Source organism: Corylus avellana, chromosome 9 (genome assembly GCF_965113065.1).
Source record: "Corylus avellana chromosome 9, dhCorAvel1.hap1.2, whole genome shotgun sequence".
Taxonomy (NCBI): Eukaryota; Viridiplantae; Streptophyta; class Magnoliopsida; order Fagales; family Betulaceae; genus Corylus; species Corylus avellana.
In genome coordinates, this window is record NC_142498.1 from 14,811,565 (window position 1) to 14,838,397 (window position 26,833).

The 26,833-nt window shown below is 36.4% G+C and overlaps 2 protein-coding genes across 4 annotated transcripts; both read left to right on the forward strand.

Moving 5' to 3' along the window:
- Positions 1–801: 801 nt before the first annotated feature.
- PAP28 (purple acid phosphatase 28) lies at positions 802–6,385 on the forward strand. 3 transcript variants are annotated; one of them, XM_059605535.2, is made up of 5 exons: positions 802–1,047; positions 1,142–1,289; positions 4,257–4,684; positions 5,032–5,507; positions 5,985–6,385. In XM_059605535.2, the coding sequence occupies exons 1-4, from the start codon at positions 859–861 to the stop codon at positions 5,494–5,496; spliced, it is 1,230 nt and encodes a 409-aa protein (XP_059461518.1). In that variant the 5' UTR covers positions 802–858; the 3' UTR covers positions 5,497–5,507; positions 5,985–6,385. The 3 variants fall into 3 exon arrangements, with proteins under 3 accessions (XP_059461518.1, XP_059461516.1, XP_059461517.1); XM_059605533.2 differs by having other exon boundaries at positions 5,988–6,385; XM_059605534.1 differs by lacking the exon at positions 5,985–6,385 and having other exon boundaries at positions 5,032–5,702.
- Positions 6,386–8,793: 2,408 nt separating this feature from the next.
- On the forward strand, positions 8,794–17,010 carry LOC132190584 (4/1 protein short form protein). Its single transcript, XM_059605619.2, has 8 exons — positions 8,794–8,856; positions 9,262–9,367; positions 9,994–10,049; positions 10,263–10,340; positions 10,521–10,594; positions 10,686–10,819; positions 10,921–11,016; positions 16,737–17,010. Exons 1-8 carry the CDS (start codon positions 8,794–8,796, stop codon positions 16,898–16,900), a joined length of 771 nt encoding a protein of 256 aa, XP_059461602.1. The 3' UTR covers positions 16,901–17,010.
- Positions 17,011–26,833: the final 9,823 nt, after the last annotated feature.

Below are 26,833 nucleotides of genomic sequence, written 5' to 3' on the forward strand. Positions count from 1 at the left end.
AATTAGCTTAGAGTGTCAACGATAAACCACAATATATTGAGATTAAAGTAGGAGAACTTGCTCCAAAAAAGAAAAAGAAAAATCTTGTAATCATGGAATGAATGAATTTTTAGGGTTAATTACCTTTTCAGTATATATGTTTGCACTTTTTTGTTTCTGTTTTTTTTTTTTTTTTTTTTTTTTTCACTTAAGTTTCAAATCTTATCACAAATGGTACCTGATTTACAGGAAAATTCCAACTTACCTTTGTTAGGTTTCGTTAGCCCAAACTAACGGGATGTCACATATTGTCATATACAAATGCCACATGTCCTAAAAAAAAAAAAAAAAAAAACAATTAAAAAGGCCACCCCATAATTTTTCAATTTTTTTTTAGGATTTAGTTTTTTAATTTTTTAATGATTTTTATTTTTTTAGGACACATGGCATTTGTATATGACGACACGTGTGACGGAGTGTGACAGAGGTATCAAGTTGGTCTTTTTCCGTGTAAGTTAGGTATCACTTGTGATAAAATTTGAAACTCACTTGAAAAAAAAATAAAAATAAAACGTGCATACCCTAAGCACTAAAAACGTAATTAACCATTTTTAGGACAATCTTCTACAAATAATAATTTTTTTCTTTCGAAGCTAACGAACGCATTTAATTGAACTTTAACGGTAGTTAAATTTTTATTGAAATCTTTTACAAATAATTATGAAAGTGAAAAAAAGTGAAACGTGGCAACTCCAAAAGTCAAAGGCCCATCCAACAGAAAACTCAAAAACTAACTTCATTCATAACACTTGTACACATAATCAGATAATCTCCCCCGTCTGTCATCTTCGTCGTCTATGTTCCCGGCCGGAAAACCTGATGGAATCTCCACCAACTGCAAAATGGAAGCACTCTTTGCTCTACTTGGCCTTCATCTTCTTAATACTGCATCTTCTTCGTAACCTCGTAGCTCACAAGTTACTACTGGGGAACGACACCGTTCGCGTCAAGAGACACCCAGATCTTCCCCTCCGGTTCCGCTCCGATGGTACCTTCAAAATCCTCCAGGTCGTTTCCATCTCCTACAGTTCTTTCAATGAGGGATTCATCAATTCTTTATTTTTTAGAGTAATATTGATTTTTTTTTTTTTTTTGGCTTAAGGTAGCTGATATGCATTTTGGTAACGGAATGATGAGTCGGTGCCGGGACGTGTTGGAGTCCGAGTTCGAGTACTGCTCCGATCTCAACACGACCAGGTTTCTCAAGAGAATGCTCGAAGCTGAGAAGCCTGATTTCATTGCTTTTACAGGTTTTTTTTTTTTTTTTAATCACTTTTGGGTTTTGATATTTCTGTTTATTCTGATGGAAAATGTATATGTTGGAGGATACTTTTATGACCAGACCATATTATATATATAGATATTTTCCAGGTTCCTGAGATAAGAGCAAGGGAAAAACTTAAGGATAAGTTTTAAAATTGACAAAATTATGTTGGTTTTTGTCAGCTTATTGTGTATAGAGACTTACTAGCTTAATGGTTTGGTACGTATTATGCTGTGACAACACGCTAAACAGTAAAATAGCTTTTTCTTCAAACTTTCACACACCAGACACAAAAACTATACACCACTCTTATTTATGGGAACTATTATACCTCCCTAGAATATTAGATCACCACATTTATTTAATAGAATTTTCATGCTAGTTACATAAAAGAAAAATTACAGCTCCCTAGTTTAGTGGTTTAATAGGATTAGATTTTAATTGAATTAAGATGTAATTGTTGTTGATTTTTGTCACATAATTGCCAAAGGGGGAGTTTATTAGGTTTTTTGTGTTAGCAAATTCATTGTAAAAACTTGTGTTGTAAGTCTGAGTTTAGAGTTGAAGTCGGTCTTAAGATGAGGTTCAAAACTTGGTTCAAGGTGAACAACATAATAGCTCTTTCGCAACATCGATCATATGGCATTTGAAGGAGACAATTTTCAAAGATCAATATGCAAGGCAGAAAGTCTCGATCATAAGCATGTTTGAAGGGTATTCGAACGAGAGAATGAAGACTGCAAAATTCAAGTTTCAGAAATGCTTGATCGCATCCAATTCCAACGAGGCTGAATAAGAAGACTTACAGAACGTCCTGATCACAATGGCGATCGTATTGCGTTCAATCGGGATGATTATTGAGCTAGATTCAAGACCCTCGATTGCAACCTTGTCGCACGCCATTCGAACATCTCTATATGAAAACTGTGAAATAGATGTTCACGTTGGAACAAGAACTAATACCGTTCCAACGAGACTGAGGCATTCTATTTTAAACCTTAGCCGACTTAGCTTAAAAACTTAATTTTTCTCTCCGTCTATATAAGCCTCATAAGTCACGATTTTCATAAGATAGAGAGGCTATTTTTCTTTGTTCTTGGAGAGGTTTCAAAACACTTTCGAGCCTAAATAGTTTCAATCATTCTCCTTGTTTTATCATCATTTGAACCAGAGAAAAGTTTACACCCACCATAGTTTTGGGTTGAAGTGGACGAGATTCATTCGTGAAGGTGATCCTTGTAAAAGAAGACCATAGGTTTTGGAGTCACTGCGCTAGGAGATGAATGGGTCATTTGCCAGAATTACAAATTGAGTCTTAGGAGTTACAAAGGTTTTGGAAGTAATATCACTATGTAAAACAAATCTTTTGTAGTGCTTGCTTTTGGGGTTGGCTAGCCCCCAAAGTTGTTTACTTTTGAAGAGTTCTTCAAAAGGTTTCCACTTTGGTACCAAACAATATGTCCAATATTTTGTTTTTGATAATCTGAATTATTCTTGGGGTCTAAACCAATTTTTTGCAAACGTATAGGGTGTTGAGCAAAAGCAGCTCCTCCACTAGAGATAGCAGAACCTCAAGTTTGGAGGTCTGTTGGGAAGCACCTTTTGTCAACAAGGTACTCTGCTTCTTAGTAAATTTTGGTAGTTGATGACGGGGAGCCTTATAAAGTTTTTAGGAAGTGCTGTTACATAGGGATAAGTTGGACGAAGGCTATGTAGGAAGAGATGAATTCTTTGCAGAAGAAGAACACTCATGACTTGATTGAACTTTCTAAAGGCAGTAAGGAAATGAAGAAAATATGGATTTTCAAACTGAAGAAAAATGGTGAAGTTCAAAACTAGATGTGTGGTAAAAGGTTTTAGCAGCTAGCTTACATCTTGAGCTTAGGCAGTTACATGTGAAGACTATCTTTCTCCATGGTGACTTGGAGTAAGAAATTACATGGTTCAGTCAGAGGGTTTTGAAGTAAAAGATAAAGATCACATGGTCTACATGTTGAAAAACATATGTATGGCCTAAGCTAGGCTCCAAGGCAGTGGTACAAGAACTCCAATTCATTCATGGTAGGTCATGGTTACAAGAGAACAACTGCAGATCATTGTGTAAACAGATCAATGTGTATGTCAGAATGTGTCTTGGAGATAAAATCATTATTGTTATGTTGTATGTCAATGATATGTTAATAATGGGACAAGATGTTGAAATGACAATTTTAAAGAGTTGTTTAAGTCCTTTGACACGAAGGACTTTGGCACAGTAGGATAGATTTTTGGTGTGTAGATCCGTGACAAGAAAGCCAGGAAACTTTGATTGTCACAAGAAAAGTATTTTGAGCGAGTACTTGAAAGGTTTAAGATGAAGCATGCTAATCTATTGAGTAGACCTCTTGTTCGTCACTTCAAACTAAATAAGAATTTTGGTAAAACAGAGCTACACCAAAATCATTAGGGAATAATGGTTTTGGTGTAGCTCTGTTTGACCCTCAGACATACAGGGATGGTAATGACAAAAAAAAGCATTGCAACTAAATCTATCATACGTAAAGGAAGGAGAAAAATGGATATATCTGCCAATAAACCAATTTGTTCTTTTGAACTTGGACTTGCAAATACAAAACGTTCTTTTGAAGTTGGATCTTTTGATAAGATTGACAACTCATGGAAAGACAGTGGTATTCATAAAATGCACCTTTTTTTCCTGAGGATTAAAGTGTGAGATGTTGTCATACTGCATTTTGGATAACCAGTTGCTGAGGATTAATGTAAACCAATTAGGTTGGGTACTGTAGCTCAGGATGGTGCTTATATGTTGACTAAATTCTTTTTATGATTTAAACTGGCCATGATGTTCATCTAGAACCTTATCACTCATTGAGACCTAACAAAATTGTGGTGGAGAATGCTGAATTATTCTCTCTCTCTCTCTCTCTCTAAAAGATTTAGTTTTTTTAATTAGGAGACAATATATTTGGGCCCAGCACTGCTGATGCTGCCGAATCCCTACTTGAAGCCTTTGGTCCAGCCCTGGAATCTGGGCTTCCATGGGCAGCAGTTTTAGGAAACCATGATCAGGAATCTACAATGAATCGCCAGGAATTGATGTCTTTCATCTCCCTTTTGGATTATTCCGTCTCACAAATCAATCCAGCAGCTGAAGATCCCCTTACTTCCGTTAAAGGAGGCATGAAGACAGACATTGATGGTTTTGGAAATTACAACTTGGAAGTATATGGTGCCCCAGGTTCACATTTGATGAACAGCAGCGTCCTCAATCTTTTCTTTCTTGACAGTGGAGATAGGGCATTTATTCAAGGAGTTCGAACTTATGGATGGATTAAAGAATCCCAACAACATTGGCTTCGTAGCATGTCTCAAGGATTTCAGGTATAAAAAAATGACAAATGCCAATTCAATTAAGACACATCAAGTCTCCATTCTTTTTTTGCATTTCACTGAATCATTTCACACTTTTTGTGATGATTATAAAAATCATGAAACAACTAAGACTTGTTTTCTGAAGAGTTGAAGACTCCTTAGAAAGTGGCTACTTTTTTCGCCTAATTGAACCAAAAAGTGCTTTTGTGTTGCCATGTTCTTTCACTCCCATCCTTGCTCAGAAACACAGTTAAATGCATCTGAATATTGTATTTATCCTATATGTTCTTGTAATTCCCACAAGGGAGGTTTCCTAGATTTAGATTTTATTAACGTGTTGCAGGTCACACTAACAGGGCCAAAAGTGGGATAGTGAGCAATCTGCTGATGCTTTACCCCCAGCTACATCCCCATCACTTGCATTTTTCCATATCCCAATTCCAGAAATTCGGCAGCTGTACTACAAAAAGATTGTAGGCCAATTCCAGGAGGGTGTGGCTTGTTCTTCAGTGAACTCAGGAATCTTACAGACCCTTGTCTCCATTGGAGATGTGAAGGCTGTGTTCATAGGCCATGATCATACTAATGACTTTTGTGGGAATCTAGATGGTATATGGTTTTGTTATGGTGGAGGCTTTGGGTACCATGGTTATGGAAAGGCTGGGTGGCCCAGGAGAGCAAGGGTCATATTAGCTGAACTTGGCAAAGGTGACAAGGCCTGGATGGGAGTGGAGACGATTAAGACATGGAAGCGTCTTGATGATGAGAAGCTGAGCAAGGTTGATGAGCAAGTCCTGTGGGCCCACCAGCGAGCGAGATGACTCCATTACAGGTATTGGAATACTGTAACGGCATCCGACGAAGTTGCATATCCTCTTTATACTGTTCTTAATATCATTTTGATAAGAAACCTCCTAGTGTCATTATACTGCATTCTTCTTGTAATTTAAGATTAAAAATTTATAACATAAGTAGGTTTAAATTTTGTGTTAAATTTTACATACAAAAACAAAATCTGTTTTAATTTTCCTTAGTGACTGAAGAATACTTTTGGTTGCTATTTTGATTGATGGTTACCATATTTATGTTGCTCAGACAATTGTCCATAGCAGATATCCTCATTGGACTGGTATTCTAGCCAAGTCATTTTCTGCATAATCTATTACACACATAAACATAATTTCGCATGTGTTCAACTATAGAGTTAACAGTTAACTATTTGAATCCATGCACTTCAAATTTTCATAGTGGGAAATACATGACTACTTTTGAAGTGGTGCATCAGTTGACTCCAAAAGTTTCTTGAAAGCAGGAGCAGGTGGAAGTCTTCTTTCCTGGAATAAGTCTTTGCGGATGAGCCGAAGACTTGGTCTAAAGGCAAAAGTTGACATGAACACGTTTTCCTAGTCGTATCATCACTTCTCCAGCTTAGAATTTCACACTACTGTAAGGCCAGAGATGATTAAGAATCCCAAACCATTAAAATTCAGAGACTGCTGAAAATTGTAGATTCAAAATCTACCAGTATATATACGAGTATTGATCGTGTTAATAATCATGTTTTTCGAAAAGACTATATTTTGATCTTTAGTGGAGGATAGGGATGAAAATGCGGATAATGGTTTTTGATATCCACATTATGCATTTGAGGTAATAAGCATTTTTGTAAAACGCCTGCTCCAAGTGATATGATATTGTTCGCTTTGGGTCAAGCCCGCACAGTTTTATTATTGGGTTTACCCCCAAAAGACCTTATACCATTTAGAGAGAGTATTTCATATCAGCACATCATCTTTTTCATGCTTAGGCAATGTAGGACGTCACAAAAGGGAAAAATATCTTTTCCTTTAGAGTAACGCTATTTAGTAGACTGTTGTATGACGTTAAATGCAATCAAGTTGAAGGACCATCCATTTTGACAGCAGCCTCTCCCTACTTCACCATCGTAAATAACTTCATTAACTCCCATATTTCATCTGAGCTTGGCAATTTAACAAGTTTTACTCATCCCAACTGAAAAATAGTTAGGATTGACCCCAAACTTCAACAAACAATGAATATCTCAATCTTATCAAATAAACCAAAAACCCAAATACCACGGTTACTAATACTAAAATCCAAGCAAGAATAAAGCAAAAGAAAAAGAAAAAGACACTATATGACTGACATAGGCTAAGATGATGTGACAGTAAAAATTAACTCTTAAAATATTTTACAAGCCCTTTGCTAATTTAAAGGATGATTTTCATTGTCATATTATGAGAGCTGCACAACAATTTACTAAAAATTATTACTCTAGAATAAATAAACGAGCTAGGTGGTTCAAATGCATAGGCAAAGGGGGTGGGGGTTCATAATGTAGTTGGCAAAATACCCCTCCGTTAGCCAAGATCGTTATATAAGACGGAATATGTTTTTTTTAGACGTAAAAGTGATGTGGATTAGTTTACAAAGTAGACCAGTCAAAGAGAAAAAATCATATCTTGTGATTCCGATATTAGATGGAGACAAATTTGGTGGCATTGAATATTTCATGAAAATGTCATAATTTTGCATTTACTAGGTGAAAGTTGTCATTTGTATTTATTTATTTATTTTTTATTTACTTTTTTAAGGGTTTTGACTTTAGGCTTTATATAAGCCTACAAAAGATGGCCTTAGCCATTAGTTATGTTGTGTTATGAGTTTTCTATCAATAAGAATACTTTAGTGAAATTTTTTCTTTAGCTTTTCTATAATTCCTTGACTTTTTCTTTTAGGATTATGAAAGAGTTATGACTGTTTGTCTTTTCAATCCACTACACTACGCTGCATCAGTTGGTATCAGAGCCCATCCACTTTCCTACTATGGCAGAAAGATGATGTGACGGAAGAAACACATATACTATTATTGTCGATGTGTATAAGCACAAAGAGACAGCAAATGATGATCAATTGAGGACATGTTACAATGATAGGAGGAGTGAGTTGATCGATTTGATGATCAGTTGAAGCTGTTTGGAGATCAAATTGGTGCTCCAATTGAGGCACTAATCAATCAATTTTGCCATCATGGGGGCATTACTAGCATTTGTCACTTTCAATCAAATTCGCGTTTTGTGGATGAGGATAACGAGTTTACCGTTAAAGATGCATGATTTTAACGAAATGGGGTAAGGCTTGATGTACGGGGTTAGCTGTGCACCGCCTTGACCATTGTTAGCAAACCTCAAATCTATCTAATATAGAGGAGGAAGATGAAGTTGTTAAGGAACATTTTTCAGTAGAGGTATACATGTATATAATAACTAATATGCACATGCATACAATGATATGCCCAATGTTTTTGAAATAATTCAGAAAATAAACAAGTTTATTTAATAAACCAAAATGCCATATAATAGAAATGGGCTTTTAAGTTATAAACCCTAACATCCTCTCCAACCCCAGGAAGAATGATGCAAATTAATTTACAAGCAGATGAGTTGGAGAAGAAAAAAAAAAATACATGGTGGTGTTTGTTAAACCATACCAAACTCCACTACACTATTCATCTCATTTTTCCAAAAAAATCAATATCAAAACATTCTCACTTTTTATATCATATCATTTACTTGTTACTACTATTTAAACAAAAAAATCACTACAAAACAAACTTTTTCACTTTTCTATACTAATCATTATTATTATTTTTTTAATTTTTAATTTTTTAATGTCAACAGTACCGTAAAAAATGCTTTTTTGTTTAACAAACAAAGTCACATATCTTGTGATTCCGACACCCGATGAAAACAAAAGTGGTGGCGTTGAAACTTATTTAAAGGGCTACAAATTTGTGTTTTACAAAACACACGTGAGAAACACATTTTTTTTATAATTTTTTTATTAATGCTATTAAAAAAAATGTGAGAAGTAAATACTACTAAAAAAAAAAAAAAAAAGTGTGTTACATGCTAAAGACACACAACACCTTTAGACACAATTCAATTTATAAGAAATTTCTGTTGAAATTCTAATGACTGCCTAACTGCCTTTGGCACCGTAATCACTTAATATGATGATGAGTTTAGTTTTATTTTATTTTAAACTATCATTTAATGTTAAATTTTCATTTAGTATATTTGAAAAGGGAAGAAAAAATGGCGGCAACGAGTGACGAAGAAATGAACTCTCTGCTCTCCAATTTCGATAACATCTTCGAGGTAACATTCTCCATCATTCGCCTTATCAATCATTTTTTTCTTTTCCTTTTCTCTCACCCCCTGTTTGGCTGCCGAGAAAACGAGAGAAAAAAAATGGAAGAATACGAAGATCTGAGTTTCACAATTGATTTTACTGTTATTATTGCTATTATTTCTCCTTTTTACTTTGGGAAACGCATAGTGAAGGTGTTAAGCTTCCGTATTTTTTATTTATTTATTTTTCTCCTTTTCTGTGAATTGGTGAGTTTTCTCGGCTATCAAACAGAGACTGGACGTCAGAATTTAAACGATTCTGTTTCTGAACAATGTCTACTTTTTTTTTTTTTTTTTTTGGGTCATTTTCTCGGTAACCAAACACTACAGAGATTTGCTATTTGAGACATAAATTACCCTAACCTTTCTCAGGATTTCAAGAGTGGCATTGCAGAGATCCAGTCGCTGAAATCGAACTGTAACGCTGAGTTGAAGAGGCGAGAAGCCCTAGAAATCACTTGTAACAGTCTCAAGCGAGGTTGCTTTTCGTTCAGAATCTGAATTTTCAAAAGCACTCCATTATAACTTGTTGGTAATTGCTTTATTGGTCTAATTTGTGTTACATTTAATAGAAAGCTAAATTGGTTTAATTGCTTGCTACGTGTTTGTTTGATTACCAAAAAAACAAATTAGTATTTCAAGTTTGGAAGATATCATCAATTGACTTTGTTCGTTAAACCATTCTCTTTCTCACCTTTTTGTTTTTTTGTTTTTTTTGTTTTTTAGAAACAAAAACATCAACAAACAACCTAAAATACAAAACAATCATAAAACACTCAAAATTGTTTACACCTTTATGTCACATAAGAACACTTTTTCAAACAAAAAACAAGAAACACCCACCAAAAAATATTAACAAACAGAACTAGAATCTCTTTGTTTTATTTTTGTTTTCGAAATATGAAAATCTCAAGTAAGAAAAAATAATTTGTGAAAGTTACAGGTCATCTCACTTTTGATTATTCAATCGTTTGTTGAAGACATTATTAGGTAACAATCTTTCTGCAAAATCTTGAAATGAATTCATTGGGAAAGTTAGATCCTTGTGTGCTTGTAAAAAGAGGAGGAAAATAACGTTAATTGAATTACTTTGTTATATTGCAGAGAATGAGCGGCTGACCAAAGTGTACACAGAATCTCTAAATAATCTTGCTGAGCAGGTGCAACCCTTGCTAATTTTAACCCATGGACTTGGAATGAGAATCTATTGCAAACTAATAATAATAATAAAAGGAAAAAAAAAAGAAAAAAAAAAAGAAAAAAAGAAAGAAAGTGAATTGGAGATGGATGAACTTAATATTGAATTTCTTATCAGTCATTGTTGTTCTTTTCTGATTTCCTTCAGTTGAATCAATCATTCTTATGAAATACAGCTTGAACGCCGTAGCAGATGCCAGAGCCTGAAAGAAGAACTTAAGAGAGTGAGTGATGAACTTCTCCATCAAGAAGATGTAAGTTATCTCCATTCGATTTTCTGTGTCTGTGGTCCTAGGAGGAAAAATTGACTGATCAGACTATAATTTCTATCTGCCGGGGCTAAAAACCAATACTGAAAAAGATAACATATTAATCAAAATCTGTCTGATTATATAAATAGGCATTACAATTGAAAACTTGAAATATGTGAGCAGGAACATAGGAAGGCCATAGATTTGTTTAAGCAAGATTATGTGACAAAGGTTGGACATTTAGAGTCACAAGTCAGGTGAGTTTCCACTTTCCAGTGAGATAAAATATTTAGCTCAAAATTGTTTTATTTTTGTTACAGTTGAATGATGTTTGCAAATGCCAACTAGGGGCCTAATGCTTGAAAAAGCAACAAATGAAGCAACCATAAATCTCCTCCGGCAAGATTTAGTAGCGCATAAAAGTCATATGCAGACTCTTGCAAAGAGGTTTGACCGTGTCCATTTTGATGTGGAGTCCAAATGTGAGGTCCTAAGCGAGCTAATTAATGCGAATTTAGGAGTTAAATTACCAGAATTTGTTAAACTGGCATACAAATAACTTTGCTAATTGCGTTGTTGACAGATAATCTCGAGATTCAGGATCTGAAGGACTGTCTGCTGATTGAGCAGGAAGAGAAAAATGAGTTGAGTAAGAAACTCCAAGAACTGGAGAAGGAATGTGAGTGTGATTGCTTTCTTTCTTCATTTTAAATAGTTTCGCCTCATCTTTGAAGGTTGCTTGTTTGTGCATACCAATTTTTTCTTGCTTTAGCTTGATCAATTGTTTGATTAAAAATACTTTCTAGTTTCTAGTGATCTCAAAATGCTGAGTAGTGAACTTTGAGACAGCCTGGTTGGTATTACAGAGTAGTAGACCAGAAATGTCAACTAATAATGTAGTAGACTTTGTATTACTTTTGCTTATTACTTTGAAATCCTAGCCTAAGATGGTTAAACCATTACTTATCCCAAAATTTTAGCAAGTAGGAAATAATAAATTCATTTTTTTTTTTTTTTCTAATCAAAGGGGGGAAGGGGAAAAGGATTACAACGGGGGGTCTCTCCCACTCTTAAACCTAAGTGAGGAGAGAAAAGGGGAAAAAGCGGGAATGGTTCCAAACATATTGTTGGAAGCAGCCGATTAGCAACCGAATGTGCTCTCGAGGTAGCACATCTTGAAACTTTCGACGTGGTCCAACTAGCAAACCGCATAAGATGTAAGCGAATATCAACAATCACTGGGGCGCACGGCCAATCCGAGAAGAAATGATCTTTATTGATGGCAAGGATGTAGAGCTGAGAATCTCCTTCAAGGAGAATAGACGAAAATCCAAAATCAGCAGCGAAATTAACTGCCAAGAGGGCAGCATTGGCTTCCCCTGCTGTAGCATCCAGATGGGGTAACTTCTTGGTACAAGCAGCCTGGATTTGACCCGTGTGAACACTAAGAACCACAGCAGCAACACTGAACAGGGGGCGAATGGCAACATCAAAATTAACTTTCAAGAGGCCATGGGGTAGAGGGGACCAAACTTCAATGGCAGAAGATGAGTCATGCCAGGCTTTAAGATGAGCTCTAACCATAGAGCTAATGGACTTCAAACAAAAAACTGGATCCAAAACTAAGCCCTTGTGAATAAGCTTATTTCTAGCTAGCCAAATGATGTCCATAGTAACTAAAGCTGAAATCTGAAACTCCCATACCTTATCCGAAGGAATACCAAGGTAAGAGCCGGATTAATGGTAGCTTTAGACCATTCTGCAATATTGGAAAAAACTGAGGCATTGAAGGGACAAACAGTGTTCCTCCAAAGGGCTCTAGCAAAAGGACAATCAAGAAATAAATGCTGCAGATCTTCAGGAGGGCCATTACACATAGGACAAGCAACAGATTCAGGATCAATATGAGGAGAAAACCTGAAAATGTTTGTTCTGGTGAGAGGGATATTCCAAGAAATTCTCCATTGGAGATGCTTGAGCCTATGTTGGATTTTAAGATTCCAAATCCCTTTCCATTCCAGCGAGCCAAGAGGAGAGATATGGGGGCCATTAGAGAGGGAAAAAGCCTCATGGGCAGCTTTGACAGAGAACTTACCCGAAGGAGAATAGGGCCAAACCCAAAAATCAGAGGTAGGGATGATGCTGAGGTGGATGGAGAGCACTTGAGCCGCCGAGACTGGGTCAAACAAATGGAGGAGGAGATCAGTCGTCCAAGTTCTATCAATCGGATTAATAAGATCAGAGATGCAGATATTAGGCGAAGGTAAAGGAAGATGCGGATTAGGAAGAGGCTTGAACCTTTGAATCCAGAAAGGCTTCCAAATATTCAGATCAGTACCTGAGGAGATAGCCCAACAAGCATTCCTTGCAATAATCTCTCTGTTATTTAGGATACCCTTCCAAATCCAAGAAGAGGAAGGATTAATTGTCACATTCAACAAATCAGAATTTCTGAGATACTTGGCCTTATTGGAATTAACCCAAAGAGAATTCTGGTTAGAAAGAATAGACCATCTCAGCTTGGCTAAGAGAGCCTTATTATGCAGTTCCATTCTTCTAATGCCCAAACCTTCCAAAGAAGTAGGGCTGCAAATCTTGTACCAACCAATCAAAGAGAGATTATGCTTTTTTTTTTCTTGCGGATGACCCCACCAGAATTTTCTCAAAGAAGAATCAATATCTTGACAAAAAGATTTGGGCAGCAAGAAAGGGACATAGTGTAGCAAGGCAGCGCATTGGCAACAGTCTTGATCAAGGTAGTTCTAGCTGCTTGGGATAAGAGTTTAGCCCTCCAACCCGAGATCCTACTTAAAATCTTATCCTTGATATCTGCAAAGGTTCTTTTCTTATTTCTTTGGATAAATAAAGGGAGACCAAGGTATTTGGCTTTGAGTGAGATTTGTTGGAGATTTAGGATGGATTTTATATTGGAAATAGAGTTGGTTTCGTGTTTGGGCTGAAAAAGATGGAAGACTTACTGAAATTAACTTTCTGTCTAGACCAAGAAGCAAATTTATCAATGCAACTAGGGCTGGCAATTTTGACATGATTCGCAAACCTGACACGAACATGAATCGAAGTTAACAGGTATTGGGTTTGGGCTTACTGGGTTCGGGTTTTAATTGGGTCTATCCAATTGAGATATGGTTAAGTTTGTGTCTAGCGGGTCTACTTGGCAGGTCAGTCTGGTGATCCGCCAGACCCATTTAAATATTAAAAAAAAATAAATAAATAAAAAACCTAAAGAGTAAAGACTAAAGACTAAAGTACCCTAAGACTAAGTTAACCCTAACCTTCACCTCTTCAGTGTCTTCACTGAATCACTATCGCAGCCGCTGCCCCCCCCCCCCCCCCCCCCAGCCGCACGGCCCACGCCTCTCTCTCCCTCTCGGCTCTCTCTCTCTCTCTCTCATCTCTGCGCTGTGCCTCTTCTCCCTCTAGTGGACGGAGTCTATGCCTCTTTCTCCCTCTAGCAGTCACGCTTGGCCTCCTCGCCATCAGCTGTGCCTCTCTCTCTCTCTGTGCACCCTCTGTCTCTGCTTCTCTGGTATGGCGGTATGTCTTTGACTCTCTCAAGTCAAATTAAAACACAGATTTTGCTGCTCACTATGAAACCAAATGACCAATAAAAACAATTCCCAGACCTGTTTTGTCTTTTTTGCTTTTTGTTCTCAAGTAAAAGACTTCCAAACAAGTATAAACACAAAATACTCCTCAAAACACATAATATTTTCATAAATTTGGTCTGTTTCTTTGGTTTTTCCCCTCATAAATAGAAACGAAATGACCAATAAAAACTATGATAACATCTATTTACAATGAAAATGGAATTTGTAAGAATTTTTCATTAAGGGTTTTTTAAATGGGTCAGGTTGTGTTACCTACTTAGAACATGGGTCGTGCTGGGTTGTGTCGGATCGTGTCTACCCGATATGACCCGGTTATTTTAAACGGGTTAAGCGGGATGTGTCGGGTTACCCGGATATTTTTTGTGTTATAATCGTGTCAGACCCTAACCCGTTTAGCTAAACAGGTTGTGTTTGTGTATAGGGTAATCGCGTCGTGGGTCCTAACGGGTCGTAATCTTGTTTACCCGTTTACCAGTTTTGCCAGCCCTAAATGCAACCAAGTATATTAGAGGCTTCCAAAGAGTTTGCCTTACCAAACACCATCAAATCATTTGCAAACATTAGGTGAGAAATCTGAGAAGCTTGCCTAGCAATCTTGATGCCATGGATCGAGCAAGCCTACTCAGACTTCATAATAATAAGCCTATAAAAAGCTTCCATTCCAAGGATGAAATGGAACGGTGAGAGGGGGTCACCTTGTCGAAGACCTCTGGAGGAATTAAATATGCCAAAAGGGGAGCCATCCAGCAGGACCAAGAAGGAAACAATGGACAAACACTGATTTATCAAATGAATCCACTTAGAACTGAAACCCAAAAGATGGAAAATCCGAGAAAGGAAACTCCATTCCATCCTGTCAAAAGCCTTTTCCATGTCAATCTTAATGGCCATCAATCCACCATTGGCCCTTTTCTTCTTCATGGAATGAAAGAGTTCATGAACCAATATAGAGTTATCATGGATAGATCTCTTGGAGAAGAGCTGACTGGTTGGGGGAAACGATATTATGAAGAAAATGTTTCAATCTATTAGCAAGGATCCTAGAGATAATCTTATATACGAAGTAGGGGTGGGCAGATTAACCGTTATCGTTTAACCGGCCGTCTACCGGCTTCGATCGAACCAATATTAACCGTAACCGTTTAACAGATATTCTTATCGGTTAAAAATTTTGTACCGAAATTCTTATCGGTCCGGTCCGGTCTGGTTAACCATTTGTTATCGGTTAACCGTTTTAACCGATAAGAACCGGTATGGGGGAAGGTTGGTAACAACCCAGTCTAGTTCAGTTGGTATGGCACCAAAGCACAAGGCTCAGATCCTTGTGGTCGTGGGTTCGAGCCCCTATAGTTCTTTTTTTTTTTTTTTTTTCCTCCTCCCACGCAGCAGACTCTTTCTTCCTCTGTTTTTCTTTCTTTTCCTTCTCACCATTTCTTTTCCCAATTCCCATGCCACATATTTCTTTTCTTTCTTTATTTTTTCTTCTCCTCCCACGCAGCAGACTCTTTCTTCCTCATTTTTTTTTTTTTTTTCTCTTTCCAGTTCTCACAACATCCGCCCCCATCTGCTCTTACAAACCTCTCTTTTAGCATCAAAGATTCAATTCAGGTAAGAGTTTTTGCCTTTTGGTGCTTGGGGGTTAGAGAAGTAGAGAACATTGAAGAATGTGAGATTTATAACCGGTTAACCGGTTTTACCGTGTACCATTACAACCGATAATTTCGGTTAAAATTTTTATCAGTTTGGCATCGGTTAAGAAACGGTTTAACCGAAAATTATCTGTTAATAACCGATAAGAGCCAAAACCGGACCGTTTTGACCGATACCCACCCCTAATAAGAAGTTGGTGAGACTGATTGGAAGAAATTGGGAAACTTTGGAAGGGTTGTCCACTTTAGGAATAAGATCAAGGTTTGTATGGTTGAAAGAGCGGGGAAAATGGCTATTACGAAAGAAAGATTGGATGAATCTAATCACATTGTTGTTGACAATATCCCCATATGTCTGGTAAAAAAGGCCAGTCATACCATCCAGCCCAGGAGTCTTCTCCCTCCCTAGATCCTTAACAGCCTGATAAATCTCGGAAGCATCCGGAACCTAACACAACAAATCATTCTCAGTACTAGAAATACTAGGCTCAAAAAGAGTATCTAGATCAGTATCCAAGACAGGGCTTGAAGAGCTAAAAAGATTATGAAAATATGATACCAAATGGGAACCAACATCATTACGATTGAACAGAAAAGAACCATTGTCAAGCCTAATAAATTCATTTAACTATTATATTTTTGCGCTCCCTCACGTGTGGGCTCAAACTCTCTATTAATAAGAGAGACACTACACGTCGAATATTTAATTGAAATGGAAAGTGAATGACGAAGACAAGGTTCGAAATCAAGATCTTTACTTTGATATCATGTTAAATTTTCACTTGTGCTAAAAACTTAAACCGATAGGAAATAATGAATTTAATCATTTAATTGTTATTCTAACAAAGATCGGGTTTGACAAAAAATGTCAACTAATAGTGCAGTAGACTTTGTATTATAGAGTCTTTTGCTTAGCACTTTGAAATCCTAACCCGGAGACCCTTATGCCCCCTTTGATTATATGCTTACGCATTAAGACTTGGTTTAAATCTGATTTGACTTGAGGTTTCAGGAGTCCTAGGAACATGCACAACACCAATAAGCAGCTGTAGTTATTGATGCTACAATAACACCTTCATCTCCTCGTACATAATGCAAATAATATGTCTGGTACATTGCAGTGCTGATTAGCAGAACAAAACAGGTTGAACAGCAAAGGGATATGGTTTCAAGTCGGTTTGTTGAAACACTGAAAATGAAGATCATGAAACTAAGAAAGGAGAACGAGATTCTTAAAAGGAAGCCCCCTTGCACAGAAGATCAGGGTCAGAGAGATGATATCTAAAGTTGTTTGTCACGATTCAGATTAGACCAGCCTGTGAAGAAGCTTAATCAAGCAAGTATATATGAAATTTTACAATCTAGCCTAGCTTTTCAATCAGATAATGTAGATCTTCTCCTATTTCTTCAACATCATGAATTAATGAAACAAAGAATCTCATTCTTGTAAAATGCCTGATATTTTTGGCAACAAACTATAATCATTTCAAAAAAATTTCCAAAAGGAAACTATAGTTTGGTGCTTGTTTGTTTTATGATGGGCAATCATGCAATTTAGATACTTTTTGGGTAACTATTCTATTAGAATTAAAAGGCTTGAGGTAAGAAATCCTAAGATTCCTTGTTTCTTTTGTACCTTTTTCTATAAACATTCAGCTACATCTGCGCATGACATGTGGCAAATTTATGCTCGTTCGAATGGGACACATAACGTTTGAACAAGACTAATCAGTGAATAAGAAAGAACACTTTGACGCGTAAGGTGTGAAAAATACGTACTTGTTCGAAAGAGACATGTCACATTTGAACGAGATTTTTCTTAGTCAGCAAGGAAAACTTTTATTGGCATGATTTTTCTAACACGTGGCAATCTAGTCACGTTTGAACGAAATCCATCTTGGTTCGAACGAAACCATTCTTGATCAAACAACATGCAAAAGTTTCAAGTTTAACATAGATATTTAGCCCCACACTTCAAAAAAAAAAAAAAAAAAAAAAAAATTGTTTTTTATCTAACACCTATGAGTCATACTATGATCAAATATCTTATTGGGGCAATACTATGCATATGATAGTAAATTGGCATAACATGTGTTACAAGCATCAAAAACGCGGATATGAACCTAATTTGGAAGGATCTCTTCGGCTCACATGTCGTGCCTACCTAGTTACAGTTGGTGAGAATCGATTTTGGGCCCAAAGTCCACTGTTTCCCCCTTTAAATGCCTACTTTAAGTTTTATTTTTTCTATTTCTAGGAAATATTTGTTTTCTTTGGGGCGGCTAGAGTTCTCATTTCCCTATACAATTATCTCCCTCCTCCTTAATTTCCTTTCACTTTTAAGTTCCTACTTACTATCATACCATTTTTGAACATCCTTAGTTTTGCACAACCTCAAAATATGTACTTAACTTATTTTTGTATTTCATTATCTCTAAATTTCGATTTTCCTTTTAGCTTTTATTAACATTGGGTATTCCACCTAACCTTTCAAACACATGAAAATCAAACAAATTTAATACATCACAAGTTGACTAACCAGAACTCAAAGAGTCTTTCCCCTTTTTCCAGCTTTATTAAAATAGATCTGTAAAGGAGACGAAGAGTTTTCCTACCAATTTATAATCATTTTCATTATAATAATTAACTTCTAACTCTTTATTTTTTGTGATACGGGAATGTAATTTGCATATAAACTAAGAGGGGAAGAGATGGATCAATCAATATATATGCTACCTTCTGCTGTCACCACGCTATTGGAAGATCAATCAATCATTTCCTATTAGCTTTTAACCTTTTAAAATAACTAGTGATTTAACTCATCAAATGAAAACTTTTTGTGAAAAAAAAAGAAGTCATTGTGTTAATTAATTAATTGAAACCGGCCTAAGCTATATGTATTTTGAAAACTTTTTGTGAAAAAAATAAGACGTCATTGTGTTAATTAATTAATTGAAACCGGCCTAAGCTATATGTATTTTGAAATTTTCTTAATATTTACACTAAAACTTTTTCATCAAAGTAGTATATGACATAAAATTTCAAGATCGAGAGAGTTGAGAGTTATGGGTGGAAATTATATGAAGAAGCTTGAAGTGGTAATGATGGTATTCATAATCCCTATACTAGTTATAGTGCAAGCTAATGACAATTCCCCTCCTCACCATCTTCTTCCTCCTCCTCTCCATCCTTCTTCATATCCTTTCTCTTTCCATTCTCTTCTCTCTCTTTCCAATGGCGATGGTATTTCTAAAATAAAATTAAACGTGATATGCCCATTTAAGTGTCTTTTCGTAACCTTAGAGAATTTACATAAGGATAGATTAGAGAGACCTGACATGGATAATGAAACAATTGCTCGACTCTTCGAGGAGCATTATGGAATATGTATGAATCTATGCAAGGGGAATCAGAAGAACCCAAAAGTCTAAAGAATCCACATGCAAGCATTGATTTGAGACAAGGTAACTCTCTCTCTCTCTCTCTCTCTCTGATGTGAATATTTTCACAAACACGTAACGGGATATATTGTTAGGTTTAGAAGAAACCTAAAAAATTTAGATTGGATCTTGTTTTCTTTTTCTTTTGCTTTTTAGAGGGGGTAGCAATAGAATATACATTATTAATGATTTGTGTTTATTAATCATGAATTTGGGAGCTAGCTAGTTTTTCAACAAGAGTTTCTGGAACGTAGAAAGTACTTATGATTTTATCAATTGATGTAGGGCTATAACCCCCTATTTGGGGGTGCAAGCAATGAAAAAATATAAGGAAAGATTTTCCTTCAATTTCAGGACTTAGCCGATTTTTATATCCCAATTCGAAAGGCTCGGTTGTAATCCCGTTTGCATGGGGTGCGACCCAGAGTTTTTGAAGCAATTACTAAGGAGTTCGGTCGTAGCCCGGTAGAACAGGTTGCTACTGAAACACACATGGAGCGACCGAAACATACAAGGCTTTTGATATAGAATTACGTTTGTCAATTTTTGACACAACTCATAAACTCGACACGAACTTAACATGAAATGAAATAGGTTAGGGTTGAGGAGTCTAACCCATTTAATTAAATAGGTCGGGTTAGGGTTGACCTGTATAATCTTATACCTATGATTCAAAAATGACCCGAAGTCGACACGCGGCATAATGGTAGGCAATTTTTGACATGACCCACGAACCCAATACAAAATTAGAGGGTCGGGGGGTTAAGGGGTTTAGCCTGTGTAATTATATGGGTCGGATTATGTTTGATTTATATAGTCTTATATATATGCTTTGACACGATTCAAACCTTACATGTGAACATGAATCTCCATCCCTACATAGAATCATGATGTCAACTGATTGTCTGATTGTTATGCATTTGGTTGACAAAATCAATTTGATTGATATTTGTATTTATGATTTTGACGTTTATTTTAATTTTATATCTTTAGTTTATTTTGTTGTCTTTAAGATTTAATATTTTGTAATTTTTTTTTCTTCTTATATGATTTAATTACTTAGGTTTTTAGTTTTAAAAGAAAGACCAATGGATGTACCGAAAAGAAAACTTTTTATAATAAAATATTGAAATTAGTGAAATTCTGTTAGGGTTTCTATTTTCCATAAGTTTGCAATATTAATCATTTCGTTGAAATTCAACGCTAAATCCTAATAGAAGAAGTGAAATCTCCCAACACTCCATCCAAATTCAACGTAATTTTAAGGACAGTTTGGAGATTTCATTCATCAACCATTTGATTTAACGTTGAATTTTGACGGAAGAATTGACATTGAAAACTTCTGAAAGATGATAATCCTAAATTGATAATTTTTAAAGTTTAAGAGTATAATTACAAAAGTAATGAAAAACTATGGGTGGTAAGTGAAGTTTTGTTTTTTTAACCTTTATAGATAGGTATTAGGTAACAATATATAATAAGTCTCAAGGTTTTATTTTATTTTCAAATTTAAATTAAGGAAGAAATTATAACCTACAAAAGTCTTATGTGTTAGTCTTGTATTTATAATACAATAACTCTTTGTATGATACTCTTAAAAATCTTATCAATGTGGCAGATGTGAATCAAGTGGAGGGCCATATGCAAACCGGTTAAACATCTTCAAGAAGACACTAGCTCTTAATTTTAATTTATTATAGGATGTCCTATTTTATATGTATTCCAATAAAAGAAAATCAATGTTATGTATTAGACTCTTTGCTTGAATCAATATCTTTACATATACTTCATCAACGTGGCGACGAATCCATCCATCACCCATCTAGGAAAGGATATGGTTTTTTTTAGAGGAAACAAAAACTTTAAGAAGATATGAACCAAATTTTGTCTTCTCCCTCTTTAGTTGCAATGCTTTGAAAGGTGTTCACTCTATGAACAAGCATCATCCAAGGAGTCATTTTGTTACACCCCCATTTTTCCTCCCTATAAAAATAAGCAGGAGCACTACTAATTGTATATATATATAAGCCGAATCACTTTGTAGAGGTAGTCTAGAATTGCGACATGTGGTGCGAACCATTTTTTTAAAAAGACAAAACCGGTTTTCAAAGCATTAAATTTCCATAATTAAGGGCATTTAGTTATATTTCAAGAGTTTTTCATGTATAAATTATTCAAAAAGAACAAAGAAAACCTCCCAAAAAACCCTAGCCCCTGCGTTGTGTGAGCGCCGCACAGATGGGGAGGAGGGTTGGCCTTCGCTGCCTCCCCTCCTCCCCTTGCCCTCAACCCTCTTGTGCTAGGCAATTTACTTGATGCTCCCTAGCTTTTGTGCGGTGTTTCCCCCTTTCTCTTCCACCCCTTTCCCCTCTTGTGCCCTGTTTCTTCAGCTCCTCTCCTCTGTTTTGCTCAGCCCCTCTTTTCGTCTCAAAGCTCAGCCCCGTCGTCTCGTTGCCTTACCATCTCCTCTGTTTTTTCGCCGGATCTGACTGGGCTCTTGGATCAACGTGAATCCCACCTCCTGGCTCTCCGGCTTCGCCCGGGTCCATCGCCCCTGCCGCGGTTCAGTCGTGTTCCGGTCAATTTTTCCTCTGGCGTTTTTCCTTCCATCGAGGCTTCTATTTTGGGGGTTTGGGTGTTTTCTGCTTTTTGTTTTCTTGTATTGGTTCTATTTCCTGCATTTTTTGCTTCATGTTTCTGTTTGTTTGTTTGGGTTTAGGTGTTTTTATTTCCTATTTGTTTTGTTTGTTTGGTTTTTTGCTTGTTTGGCACTCTGTGTAGGTGCCGCCCTTGGGGTTTTCACTCAAACTCTCCCCCCCGATTCTGAGTTCGTTGCCGATCTCCTCCGCATTCGCTTTGCCGCCCACTGTCTGCTGCCAGTCTTTCACGCATCCCCCTGCGACGTGCTTTCAACGCCATCTTCCGCGTCGTTTCCGGCCAACATGCGATCGGCTTCCTCCCGGCTCTCATCATCCATATAGTGTGCTTTTCCTGTTGTTTCCTTTCCTTGTATTTTCGTTTATTCCTATATTTGCTTGTATTTTCGTTCGTTTTTTCCCTGTACGTTTTTCCGTTTGTTCCTTTTTATTTGGTTGTATTTCCGTTTTGTCCTGTTATTTCCCTGTACGTTTTTTTTTTTCTTGTTTTTTGCTTGTAATAAGTCTGTCATCTCTCTTTGTTATGCCCGTCTATATTTGTATGCTATGTGGGGTATCTACATTTAGTCCAGACCTTTAGGTTGTAGATGTGATCGATATCCTAGCTTTCAGGTCGGGGATGATGAGTTTTGGCGTGTGGGCTCTTTGCTTTTAAGGCTGAGGAATAAGCGTTACCTATGCATTGGATTGTGTATCTGTTTGGTGTAGATCTGATATTAAACCTGATGAATAGTCATGGGTTAGTGAATTTTTTGTAATGGTTGATTTGGTATATTGTTGACGACTGTAACCTTAGCTTTGGCTATGATTTACTTCAGAGCTTTTGCTTTGTTTGTAAGAGCTTTTCGCTCGCGACCGTTTATTAATGAATGAGTATGAATGCTTCCCTTTCAAAAAAAAAAAAAAAAATTCAAAAAATTCAAAAAATTATGTATTATTAATATCCAAACCCAATAAGGACACAAATCATATCTTTTTCCTCCTCAACGTTTTCATATTTATTATGTAGTGAACCGATCCTTAAATATATGTATTAATAATACCTTACTTAAAAAGCCAAAATTAAAATCCAATATATGCGAATTTTTTTTTTTTAAAAAAAAAAACCATAAAATTCGTGTATATATATATATATATAGAGAGAGAGAGAGAGAGAGAGAGAGAGAGAGAAAACCATATATTGAATTTTTTTTTTGAAAAAAAAAAAAGAAAAAGAAAAAGAGAAAAGCCGTTTATGTGATAATCATTGTGGTTCAATTCTTACAAAAGTGGTGGCTTTGGTGTTCGGAAAAGTGTACTATTTTTTTTTATCTAATATATTATTATTATTTAGAGTGGGTTTTAGATTTAAATTTTTCTACTCAATCTCTCTTATTTTCTTATTTATTGCAAATATAATAGGTATTACACAAATATTATCACAATTAATTTCTTCTAATTTTCTATTAATGATTTAATAATCAGAATTTATATTTTCCTCTTGCTATTTTTTTTTTTTTTAATATATATACTTCTTTTCGTTATAAATTACACATATGGGAACAAATATTTTAATATGTTTAAATTTTTATGGATTAATTATGTGTCTTATGATATTTAATTTTTTTTTTTTTTTTTTTTTGTGATTTATACATTAATGCAATGTTTTGTGTAACTTTGTGCCACTATGTTTAGTAATGTCCTGACATACAACTTTGAATATTTTTTTTTATTTAAAGATGCGAAACATATTTTTATACGTATTTTTTAACATATAATAAAAAGTACAATGAAAATGCGTTTAAATTTTAAAATTAAATTATAACAAAGAATCACACGCATAGTGCGAATTATGAGCTAGTAATCTTTAATAACACAATGGAAAAAATCATAATAAACATTTTCAGAAAGCCGAAGCATGGAAAAGCGTTAAAATATTTTTTATTTACTATTACAAATACACTAGAGTCCTAAATACTCATAAAAGAACAATACATTTCATATCGTGTTAAATTAGATAACACCACTCATCTCTAATCTATGTTCCCTTTAATCCTGATGTTTGGCACCTTTCCGTATTCTCTCTCTTAAATAACATTTAAAGGTGAAATGATGAATCCATGACTCAGTAAGTAAACATGTAATCTAAAGTAGTGTATAGGGAGCCCTAAAAATCTTGAAGAAAACATCCTTTCAATGTAATGTCCTAACTGTTCCTAAGAGGTAGCTCAATCAGCTAGGACCATGTCTAATGAAGCGAATGTCACTAGTTCGAATCCTTCTCTCCCTCTTGTGCAGACATGTCAAAAAAAAAAAAAAATGTAATGTCCCAACTTATAAACAAGTTGCAAGTGAAAATATCCTTGACACCACAAACTCATGAATATACTAAACATATCAAGGCTTCTATTTAACCTCAAACATTACATTATTATTACAAATCTTAATACACATCTAATATTGTTTTTCAAAATGTGCCACAGACGGCACATCAAAATGTATTATAAGTATACTCAAAAAAAAAAAAAAAAAAGTATTATAAGTCAACTAATAAAAGTCATGCATAGTGGAATAATCCTAAAGAATAGGTCCTTACAAAAATATGGAGAGATCATGCATTAAAATTAACTACAAGAAGAAATACTTGTAGAATTTCCGCCACTACGGAGTTTGAGTAGAATTTTCTTCCTCCTCTCTTGATAAAGACAACTACCATTTGGTGTTATCGAAGCCTCGGCGTCCTTTCTTTAATAACTAAAGATTACTTGTGACACTTTTTATCTCATGATATGTCACAGTTTCTAGTTGCTATTAATTAAAATTAATGCAACTAAATAATTGTAATTGAACTCTAATTAAATATTTTTTTATTAATCAATTAACCCCTTAGAAAATTCTTATATTGATATTCAATTCCTCCATAAAGTATTTCGTAGTCAAATTAAAGTCAATTAGATTGTCACTTCAATTCACTACCTTTTATTATTGAGTACCCAATTTAATCACAAAATTATTTTAACACTTGTGTGAAATATTATTCCATCAAGTAAATGGATTTTTTTAGTAACTTTTACTAAAATGTTTAAATTAGAAACTAAGGCTTCGTTTGTTTCGCCGTAAAATGATTTACGGAAAATGTTTTACGTATTTGCGGGTGTTTGGCGCGACATAAAATAATAGTCAACGGAAAATATTTTTCTTTTCACTGAAAATTCTTCTGTAATTTTAGGAAAATGGTTTACGGTTTTTAAAACTGTAAACTATTTTTCGACTTTGAGTATCTTATTCTAGAATCGGCGGACCATGCCAAGACCCGCTCGAGACATGTCTGGGACTTGACAACTTGACAGGGACCCGCCCGGGACCTCACTATCTCCCGCCTAGGACATGCCCGGGACATGATCGGAACCCGCCGAGACCCGCTCGGGACCCAGCGGGGACTTGACCGGGACCCGCCCAGGACTTGACCAGGACCTGACCGAAACCTACCCAAGACCCACCTGAGACCTGCCCGGGACCTCGCTGGGACCTGGCCGAGACCCACCCAGGACCTCGCTGGGACCTTACTAGGACTCGCCCGAGACTTGCCCGGGACCTGCTCGGGACTTGAAGGGGACCCGCTCGAGACCCCGCGATAGGGACCCGCCTAGGACTTGATCGGCCCTGCCTGGGACCCGCACGGGACCTAACCGCGACCCGCCCGGAACCTGCCCGAGACCCACCCGGGACTTGACCAGGACTTGGCCGGGACCTCTTTGGGACTCGCCTAGGACTCGACTGGACCTGTCAGGGACCCGCCCGAGATTTTCCCTTGACCCGCTCGGTACCTGAGTAGGACCTACTCGAGACTTGACTAGATCCCCACCGGACCTGCCTGAAACCCGCCCGGGACACCGCCGGGACCTGCCTAGGACCCGCTTAAGACTTGATCGGGACCTGCCTGGGACTTGATTGGGACCCCACCGGAACTTGCCCGGGACTTACTCAATCGAGTCCCAGTTAGGTCTTGGTCAGGTCTTGGAGGGGTCTCGGGCAGGTGTAGGGTGGGTCCTAATCAAGTCTTGGTGAAGTCCGGGGTGGGTCCCGAGCAGGCTCGATCGGGTCCCGGGTAACTCTCGACGAGGTCTTGGGCAACTCCCTTACGGGTCCTAGTCAAGTGGAGGGCGGGTCCTGGTCAAGTCCCGGGCGGGTATTTTTATGTTTTATTTTTTAAATTATTGTATATTAGTATTTTTATGTTGTGAATATAAAAAATATTTGTGATTTTCCGTGTGCACGCCAAAATTCTGGAAAATGTTTTCATCGTAAAATATTTTCCTGTAAAATGACTTCCCTGAAAATATTTTACGCCGAAACAAACGAAGCCTAAGAATAATTAATCCATTAAATCTATCTCAAAGGGAAATTTCTTCTTTTTGATCTAGTAAAATGATTTGGATTCTTTCTTGAGGATTGAGTTCCCATAATGCTACATGTGATCATCCAATACACTGAGAATTTTGACTAAAGTAAGGTCTCTCTTAATTAAATGCATTAAAGTGACATCCACTTTACATTTGATTTCTCAAGATTTAGAATAAATTTCGTAAGAAGTTTTAGAGTTTCATATTGTTAGAGTTTTAGACTTTTAGGCCTTGTTTGGAAGCAGTTTCATTTGGGTTTAGATTTGGGTTTGGTTTCAAAATTGCAAAACCCAATGTATTATATGAGTTTTGGGCCGCAATAATTTGAGATGTTTTTGGGCCTGTACTCAGACCATTTCATCCGGGCTCAGAATCTGGTTTCAAAAGGCAGTGACAACCATGAAATTCTGGGCTGGCCTTTAATTAATTTGTTAGCCTGATACAACAGGCCGCTCAATGAATGTGCGGGCCGGTCGGGTACAATTTTTGTTGAGTAATAAATCTGCTTCTACCAACCCAGTACCGACCTACCCCAATTCAATTTTACTCGTTAGTCACCCTTAATCTCATATCCCCATGCACTCAGTTTTCTTTTAATCTGACATTTCTGTGTTTTTTCTTTTCACGCCTAGTTAATGTGCCAGCATTTGTCCTTTTTATATCCAACGGCTACAATTGCTTTGATTTACGGGCTACTCATCCTTACAGCTCTCCTCAGCCGCACATCTATATCCAACGG

What these genes read in the sequence shown, in the direction of transcription:
- PAP28 (XM_059605535.2), top strand. Translation starts at nt 859, where the DNA reads ATGGAATCTCCACCAACTGCAAAATGGAAGCACTCTTTGCTCTACTTG. An exon ending in GTACCTTCAAAATCCTCCAG is followed by an intron (nt 1,048 to 1,141) that starts GTCGTTTCCATC and finishes TTTTGGCTTAAG; the next exon opens with GTAGCTGATATGCATTTTGG. An exon ending in TGATTTCATTGCTTTTACAG is followed by an intron (nt 1,290 to 4,256) that starts GTTTTTTTTTTT and finishes TTTTTTAATTAG; the next exon opens with GAGACAATATATTTGGGCCC.
- LOC132190584 (XM_059605619.2), top strand. Translation starts at nt 8,794, where the DNA reads ATGGCGGCAACGAGTGACGAAGAAATGAACTCTCTGCTCTCCAATTTC. An exon ending in TTGTAACAGTCTCAAGCGAG is followed by an intron (nt 9,368 to 9,993) that starts GTTGCTTTTCGT and finishes GTTATATTGCAG; the next exon opens with AGAATGAGCGGCTGACCAAA. An exon ending in AACTTCTCCATCAAGAAGAT is followed by an intron (nt 10,341 to 10,520) that starts GTAAGTTATCTC and finishes ATATGTGAGCAG; the next exon opens with GAACATAGGAAGGCCATAGA.